Source organism: Populus nigra, chromosome 3, assembly GCF_951802175.1.
Source record: "Populus nigra chromosome 3, ddPopNigr1.1, whole genome shotgun sequence".
Taxonomy (NCBI): Eukaryota; Viridiplantae; Streptophyta; class Magnoliopsida; order Malpighiales; family Salicaceae; genus Populus; species Populus nigra.
This window is the reverse complement of record NC_084854.1, coordinates 7,855,352-7,864,959: the sequence shown is the minus strand read 5'-3', so window position 1 is coordinate 7,864,959 and position 9,608 is coordinate 7,855,352. Positions and strand designations below refer to the sequence as shown.

The 9,608-nt window shown below is 30.9% G+C and overlaps 1 protein-coding gene across 1 annotated transcript; it reads right to left on the bottom strand.

Annotated features, from left to right (window-relative positions):
- Nucleotides 1-3,901: 3,901 nt before the first annotated feature.
- On the bottom strand, nt 3,902-8,004 carry LOC133690382 (uncharacterized). Its single transcript, XM_062110661.1, has 9 exons — nt 7,804-8,004; nt 7,611-7,661; nt 6,943-6,964; nt 6,662-6,776; nt 6,304-6,336; nt 5,276-5,401; nt 4,684-4,790; nt 4,526-4,597; nt 3,902-4,424 (listed from the first exon to the last, which is right to left on the bottom strand). The coding sequence occupies exons 1-9, from the start codon at nt 7,945-7,947 to the stop codon at nt 4,039-4,041; spliced, it is 1,056 nt and encodes a 351-aa protein (XP_061966645.1). The 5' UTR covers nt 7,948-8,004; the 3' UTR covers nt 3,902-4,038.
- Between the last annotated feature and the right edge of the window lie 1,604 nt (nt 8,005-9,608).

The following is a 9,608-nucleotide window of genomic DNA, read 5'->3' as shown; positions in this document are numbered from 1 at the left end:
GCAGGTGGTATATCTACCTCATACCTTCTTCTTTATCAGTAATTACATTTATTTTTTAAAATAATTTTTATTTAAAAATATATTAAAATAATATTTTTTTATTTTTTTAAATTTTTTTTAATAACAACATATCAAAATAATCTAAAAATATAAAATTTAAAGTTCGAAACCATTTTCAATAGCTTAAATCTTTATTGGCGAACAACACATGATATACTTTTTTATCCTTTAAAAAAAAAAGATTATGTCGTAGGCATTGTCTGTGGGTATTAATTGTAAAAGAACTTAATAAAAATAAATTACTAATTGTATTCTTAATGTTCTTTTCTAGATTTAATCCAAATATGATAATATGAAATGATATGGAGAGCAAATCTAATTGCCATTTGACCAATTTTTAAAACTATTTCTATCTAATTTGTGGAGAAATTACTTGTTTGTTGTCATCTAAATTAACAAAAAAAAGGAAAAATGGTAATTCACGAATCAGAAAAAAAAAACAATTTTTCTTAAAAAAAATTGAATTTTTGTTTACCCTTTAATTGTTACCAAATAAAAACTCTAATTTTATTTTTTAGCATAGTTGTTAGAATATTAAAATAAGTGTTTTATTATTATACAAACTCTACAAGTAAAAAGAGAGTTATGATTGAATTAAAATTATTTTGAAGAAAAAAAACAAAACTTGAGATAAAATCACACGATTCCATCTGTTTCAAAAAAAAAAACATTTTACTAATAATAAATAAAATATTATTAAATTTTCTCTCCATGTACATTTTTTCTTTTAAAACATATTTTATTTGTTATTAATAGATATTTTATGATTAAACAGATATATTTACATGAATTTATCTCAATTAAATATTCTTACATAAACTCCATATTACAAGAATCAATATTGTATTCTATGCAAGCTCTATAAGTAAAAAGCGTTATGTTTGACATAAAATAGAATTAAAATTGTTTTGAAAGAAAAAGATTATAACAATTTAATTAAGATAAATTCATGTGAATCTACCTGTTCAATAAAAAAATTGATTAATAATAAATAAAATATTTTCTTCAAAGAAAAATGAGTATGATTGAAATGAAAAAAAATCAGTATGAAGAGAAATAAAAAAAGGTATACTCGATAATAAAGATAAAAATAAAAAAATTAAATTCAGTATCCTATAATTAGGTTATTTTTTCAATTACCTATTATAGTTTAAAAAATTACAATTTATATCTTAGGTTAACATAAATTCTCAAATCTAAAGAAATGATCAAATAACTATTTTACATGGGTTATAATGACAATCTTGGAAATGAATAGATTTTTTTATTAATTTCTTTTTAAAAAAATTGTTAAGTGTTATCTTGCTTATAAAGTTTAGAAAATAAAATGTGATTTTTCAAACTATAACAAATAATAGTAATTTCAACCAAATAATATGATACTAAGGGTAATTAAAAGAAAAACTAAAAGAGATGGTGAATTCACTATTAATCTAGACACAATTTATTATGAACAAGAATAATTAATTTATAATCTTACCCTTATAAAAAAAAAAGAGTGTAAGCTAATGATTGGAGGTATGATTGTCTTTGTAATATAATTATTTTGGCATTTTAAAATTGATCAAGGACAAGATAAAATTTTTTATTTTTTTTCATAATTAAATTACAATGATGTCTTTGGAAGAGAGAGTTTGTTTGCTTGCTATAGAGGAGTATTTATGTTTTTTTCTTTGTTGTGTATATTTAAATTATCATATTACCCTTGAATTTTAAAAAAACAATTAACCAATAATGAAAGCTTTTTTTGTCTTTTTATTTCTAGAAGTACAATTAAGAGACCAACTTACCCTTTGAGCTTATTTTCTTAAGCTTAGGGTCAAATAGTGCTTTAGTTATTTCATAACTAGTTTTTTTGTTGTTTTTTTGGGGGTGGGGTAGGGGCAGGGGCAAGGGCAAGGGCATTCTAGTCTTTTAAAAATTTAAAAATAAAATAAAAATATTGACATGTGCTGAGAATGCGTCAGCATGGCAGTTGTTTTTGAATGACGCATGTTGTTGATTCTAGCGATCAAAAAGGCTATTCTGAGGTTGCTTTAGCTTTGTCTCGGTGTTTTTTCCATGGATATGTGGATCATGCACTGATAAGAACTATGGTTTGTTACCAGAGACCATTTTTTTCTTCTTCTTCTTTCTTTCCTCGTATTTCCTCAATCTTTCATGCCTTGCCACCTGATTTTTCAAGTTAGCCCCTAAACTTCTATTTCTTTTTTATTTAGTCCCTGTTCTTTTGGTTATGATTTTTTTCTTAGAAATAATTCATTGACATGGATTTTTTTTATATCATCTTGATTCAATTTTTTGCTTTGTCAAATTTGATCCTTATTCTTTTAATTGCTATTTTTTATAATCCGAGATAATTTTTAGAGTCGTATTTTTTTGGCGATTCCACCCTCCATAAAAATTGTTTTCCTAATAGATTTCATTCTCATTCTTTTAATTATTGTTTTTTTTTTGCTTTGTAAAATTTTCAAAATTTGTATTTTTTTAGCTGATTTAATTCTTCAATATTTAATTGGTTTGGATTTGAACTTCTTGGTTAAACTCGTGTCTGAGATCTCATGGGTTACAAGCTTTGGAAATTAACCCAGCTTCATGAGATTTGCTTAAGATTGCTTTGGTTTTTTTTTTATATGATTTTTTTATTTCATCTTTCAATATTTATTTAATTGGAGATTGAGCTCTATTTTTTTTTATTTAATTAGGTTACCTTAGGTCTTTTTATTTGTTATTTTTTAAAATTTATTTCTTAAAATAAATTTTATTCTTGGATTAAATAGAATTGATTTATTGAATATAGATAGATTTTCACTTCATTTTGATTTGTTCGATTTGCTTTTTCAAGACGTTTCTCTAACGATCCATGCAGTTTCTTCTTATGTTGTTGTCTAGAATGTTGTAGATAGGTTTGAATTGTCTTAATAAGTTTGTTTGTTTTTTTTATGATGGACGATATTTATAATGGAATGACAGTGAGTTTTTAACAATATTTTCTTTTCTTTTCCTTTCAGGTATAATATCAGTGGCTCATTTATTTAGATTGATTATTGTCAAATGTTTTTTTTACAGTTTATTTGTTATCATTGTTTATAATTTAAATCAGATTATTAAATTATCCAATGTTACTGGATCTAGTAGAGTTAAAAATTCAAGTATGAAGTTTTTCTTGCTTCATTGAAAACATTGTTGTCTAAATACCCTTTTTGTATACACAAAAAAATTTTAATTGAGCAAATTTTAATTGGCTCAACATCATAGCACAGCGTGGGTCACTGATATAGTTTTTTGTCTAAAAATAATTGGAGTATCTCCCTGAAGAAAGAAAGGTTGGTGGCATCCAGACTGAAGACATTAAAAAGACTGGGCGACCTCATGGACCACAGACAAGGAAAACTCTGGCTATGTGTATCATTTTAGGACCAGATGCTATGTAAGGCATTTCGGCCCCGACAAGATCCGACCCATCAGGATCCATGCAAGGAAGTTCAATATCAATACAGCTGGAGGAATGATAGGGTCAGAAATATTAGCGAGAGAAGGGGGACATTTTTTGAAAGGTGTACTGGACGCCAAGCCCAGTTGATAGCTGGATAGTAATGGGCCCATTTAGCTGCCAAAATGTCCACAGAGAGAGAGCGAGAGAGATGATTAAAGACAGCCATTCTTTGCATTTTTCGTTTCTTTTCGTTAAATTGAGATGCCACAGAGAATAAAAAGTAAAAGGAAATTGTGAAATTGTCGAAGGCAATACATCCAAGTTATAGCATTTAAAGTTGAGCCATACTGTCTGGTTGCTGCTTCAAGCTGTGGGAGAGGAACAAGTCAGTGTCAAAGCCAGTACTGCAGAAATACATTTACTCCATCAGATTATTCAGAGTGTCAGTGACAAAAGGCATTATCTATCTTGCCAGGGAGCAACAGACAACAATTCACAAGCGCTAAGTGGAACTATTTTGTAACATTCAATTACGGACAAAGCTAATTGCCACGTTGAAATAATACATGCTCCTCTCCGATAGCAGTCTCATCTTCAATAACAGAAACCCAGGTCTCTGCAATTTTATCCACTCTCCCTTCCAGAATCTCCACTAAAGTGAATGCTCGCATTGTGCCTCTAGACCCTGGGGAAAACACTGAAGTTTCGTTATTCATAAAGTTTGTGTTGTCAGTTCCTCGTTCAGCAACTAATCTTCGAACTCGAGGAACGATGGCCCCATTCAGGTATATAGTCTTGTCAGCACCAACCACAATCATTTTCCGAAGACCATTTCCATATGCTAGCTCTTTATGCATGTGACCAAACACAACCAGGGGAATACTGATCTTGGTAGTCTCTTTTAGATGGGATATGGCTTGTGCTAGATCTGTACATGGTGGAGTGAAATAGTTTTCCATAATACAGGACAAATAAATAGCATGTTGTGTCTGTAACAGAAGATACTCATGACCACAAGCAGCTCAGTACCTGGATCACCATGGTCACCACCTCCAAATACCCAATCTTTCCCGCATATGTCATTCAAGTTAGAACCAAGGCCTGAAAAGAAAGACCAAAATGTGTCATTAAAAATAACCATTTCTTTCTAAATAACTAGTCTGGAAGTAACTTTGCCGGTTATACACCTGTTGGTCCATTATGTGCAAGAAATATAACCATATGGTCTTCTGGAGTGCCCAAAGCAGCATTGTAGATTCTATCAGCACTTCCATCCATGTCTTGGACTCCATATCTGAAAGAAAATCTTTTGAACTTAATTTTTTGCTATATGGGCCACAATAAGGTCAAGGGAGAGACTCAGGTTTTTCTGAATCCAAGACAGGAAGAAAAGAAAATTAAAAAAAGAAGAAGAGAAGAAGAAGAAGAATGAGGCTCCACACCACAATCTCATCCACACGGTACAGAAAGTTGACTCTTTTGGTTATATGCTTGTACAGTTTTTCATGATTACATCAGCAAAGCAGAGACAACAAAGGAAGAGGATTAGGGGTTATAGAAGAGTGAGGCACAGTTGAATATATTCGTGTGAAAAAATCAACACTGTACCTTACAAGAAACAGTTGAGAATGTAATGAGCTCGATACATTTATGTCCCCAAACCTTATAAGTGTTATTTTGGATTTCATTTTTTAATAATTAGAGATGCATGTAACAAAATGAAGAATATAAAAAGGTTACAAGAATGCATATTCCTGTCACAGAGATAGCAATACAAACCTTGCAGAGAGAAGACTTCTCCGGAATATCTGCTCACCACCGCAAGAAAATGGCCGTCCACCAACTACACTGAGTTTTAGTGTAGGGAAATCTAATCTCTTGTAAGCTACATGCTCTTCGCCAAGACTGCTTGTTGCAGACAGAACATTTCACAACTGAATTTCATTTCAGTTTTGCGTGCATGATGTGTAATGTGCTAAAGGAGAAACATTTTCTATATTTTGTTGTCCCCATTACATGCTAGTTACCATAATGTGAGATTATATAAGTGACGGGACATAAATAAGTTAGCTGCCAGCAGGAAAAATGTGTATATTCTCATATTTACAGGCTAAAAAATTCCAACATTCCTATGAAAGTGATAATGATAGATCCAAGATAATTAAAACATTTCCAAGTATATTGTAGAACATCCTGGATCACATAGTAGATTCAATAGCCTGAGATGCATTGATTGCATGGTTATCCAAGCATAATGTCATTTTGATTAAATATTTAATGCTGCTGTCCTGTCCCTCAATTTCCCCACCACACCAGTATAGTTAATGACTGATGAACTTTTTACCAAGAACCAAAAACCTGAAAGTTATCTTGAAAATGGTGGCTCATACAGCCACATTTATATCTATTTCATTTTCCTTTTGTTGTAAAAGATCGACCAAGTAACTAATCCAATCTCTTATTTCAAAGAAAATTGCAGCCATTACATAAGACCATTTATTCTCTTTTACTCTGTCAACATAAACAGAGTTTACTATTGACCTTTATCATCAAAGGCTTCCTGTATTAGCCAGTCTAACTTTCAAGATTCAATCTCTCGTATTATGTCTACCAGTCAAATAGGATACATTGAATCAAATACAGAAATAATTGAAATGGATACAGCCACATGCGTTCTAACCATGAAATATTTTAGAGAACAGTGCGACAAAATAATTAAAAACCAAATATAAGCAATTAGAAGGAACAACAAGATAAAAAACATGACATCCTGTAATTTAGCATGCTTGCAGATAAGTTATGCTCACCATTCCAGCTGACGTTGAACACCATCCTTCCTCCTAATATTCAAATCAAGGAAACCAATTACAAATTTATGAAGGATTAGAAACTGCACTTGTATTATTATTTACACAACACAGTTGGTGATGACAAATCCTATGGCTTGCCTAAACAACAGGACTGCTAGTCCCAACAAATCACATAGCGTAAAATCACCAGCATGAATGCATGTGGATGTAAACAAGCACACACACCAATGCAAATAAATCTTTTACAGATGAATATTCTGCAAAGTATATGACAATTCTTGAAACATTACTAATGTATAGAATCCACCCAACATGGATACTGTTTAAGCATAAGGCAACAGCAGAGTTAACTCACTTTCCCGAAAAATGTTGAGTCTTCCATGAATCGTGGTTTCCTAAGATAACTACTTTAGGTAAATTAAGATCTGCAATGCTTTGGACGAGTTCCACATTCTCATTACCAAAGTCACCTGAAAATAATCAAAGAAACATGTTCAAACAAAGTGAAAAAGATGACCGAAGGACAATCACTAAGAATAGAGTTTCCAGTTATGTTGCATATGTGCAGTCAGAATGGCAAGACCACACTGAATGAGTGAAACAGATAATGAAACAACGAGGGAGAAGAAAACCTGCCTGTGAAGAGCACCAGATCTGGCTGTATTGGACATGCAAACACATGTTAGATTGACTGAGAAAATCCATGAGCGAAACGATGAGTTCAGAAAGCTTAAACAATTAAAGCAACCACCCCCCCCCCCCCCAAAATAAATAAATAAATAAATAAATAAATCAGGACACAACTAAAAGTAAAGTGCACATACATATATAGATACATACATATCAGCGACCTACTGTTCTCTCTCACAACCGAAAGCTCCTTTTATCCATTGAGGGTCGGTCCTTTACCAAATATGATAAAATTCACAAATACTAGCATCAACTGTCCGCTTTAGAAACTCCAAATTTCACTCTGAATAATTACACTGAAAACCATTTTTAAGCAAAACACATCGCCGCGACAAAACCCACTTTTTCAGTTTTAATTACCCCTAATTTCCAAAACCGCTGGCATAATATTATGTTAACCAGAAGCAGATTGAGCTTCAATCATATCAGAAAAACCCATTTAAGCACTTCCATTTTCTTATAAACAAGATTAAGAAAACAACATTAATTTGTTTGATATTTTACACTTAATTAAGCACCATGAGCAACTCGATTTTTCTTTTCCAAATCAGTAAGCGATGAAGTAAAAAAAATGCTTTAATGAAGACAAAAAAAAAGGAGGAAAAAGAAAGTACCTGCAAAAGTTGAAGTGCTTTTGAATCTTCTTCAAGATTCCAATCATCATGCTTCGATTACCCAACAACAACAACAAAAAAATTTAACACTGCATTAATTTGGCATGTAAATAAGTGAAACTAATTAAAAAGTTAGGGTTCCTAAGGCTAAAATCCAAATAAAAAATGCAAGCTTTAAGGAACCGAAACCCACGACGTCTCCAACGACTGCTATTCGGGCGGAGGCTGCCATCGAGGAGGAGCGTACGGTGGTCGGGTCGGGGGACGAAGTGGAGCGTTGAGTAGTGGAGATAAAACAGGGAGCTGGCGCGTGTATTAACGCGCTTAAGCTTATCATAACCTTTGCTCTGTTTTCGCGCGCTAATATACCGGTAAAAAGAGCTGACTAAATTTTTCTTAACTGCTGTTATTGGATTATTGAATAGCGAGCGAGTAATTAACGAACTCGATGGTCTCCACGTCATGAGGAGATGCTTTATGCCTTTTTGAACCGTTAGATTAGATAAAAAGGATTAGTTTTATATATTTGGAATTAAGTTCCCCGTTACGATTATGAAGACTTTATACAATTAGTTTGACTTTTGCTTAAATTTTCTTCTCCTCTCTTACATCAAAATTAGTGTAAGACTTTGAAATACATTTAGTTTTATATATTTGGTATCAAGTTCCCCGTTACAATTACCGAATGCTCCCAGCTGATAGCAACCATATTAAAATAATATTTAAAAGTGTAATAATAATTATTTTTTTATTTAAAAATATATTAAAATAATATTTTTTTATTTTTTAAAAATTATTTTTTACATCAATACATCAAAACGATATAAAAATATTAAAAATATTAAACAAAAAACATTTAAATTTTTATGAAACACGGTTTGCATCGCATTCCCAAATGATCTCCTCTATTTCTACACAAATAAACATATGTTTTTCAAAGATTTAATAATAATAGACTAGTGGGTAATGACAAATAATTTATCGTAATAATAACATTCAAAATGTAATAGATATTAAAGGAAAATCTAGAGTTTATATAAGTTTAAATCTACAAGTATATAAAAATAAAAATTTATAGCAAACATGTTTTCAACACAAATATATTAATAGAATTCTAGCATACATACTAAGAATATATTCAAACTTGCAATTGTTATTAATTCAAAGTTATAGTATGCATATTAATAATAATAAAAATATATGTTTAAATTAAAAAAATAAGAGTACTTACTTGTTAATGCACTTTAAAATAATGCAACTTTTGTTGTTGTGAAGGATAAATCATTTCTCCCTAAGATTTTATTACTCTTCACTTTGTGCAACTATGATGTTTAAAATATTTCTTTCAGGATTTCAACACCACCATCTTAGTTTAGATGCATTTTTTTTTAACAAGATCTTTGAACCAATATAAAATGACTCAATTATCTATCAACAAAGTGAACCTGAGCTTAAGATTTGGGAGGAAACACAATGCATAAAAAGTTGAGAAAAACATTAAAAATGAGGTAAGGAAGAGTGTGTAAAAGTTTGAAAAAAAAATTTGTAGGAAACTCTTCATTCACCTCTTTTTTATAGTTAATTTTGAAAGTTAAAATGTTAGAGAATTAATTATGGTAATAATCAATATTGATTCACAATATTATCAACTTTTAACTAGCCATCATTAATCAAGGATTAAATCTGAACATAGTGGCCACAAATATGAATTTTTAAGCTGAAGAAACTGTTTAAATTTGCAGAAAATACTTCTGGAAGAGGCTAATAACATTCATGGGCTCAAGTCCAAGTTTCAGGTGGTAAAAAATAATCTTTTATGGCTTCAAATATTATTTTACAATAAACTCAAAACTAGGTCTCGGTTTGGCTCGAAGCATGAGTATGAGTAGGGACGGTATGCACGCGTGTAGGTTTAAGCCCAAACTCCACTTTGTTTAGGATATTTCCCTTCTAAAAGTTTGCGTGCTTTTTGGGTCCAATTTCAACTATCCAATTTCT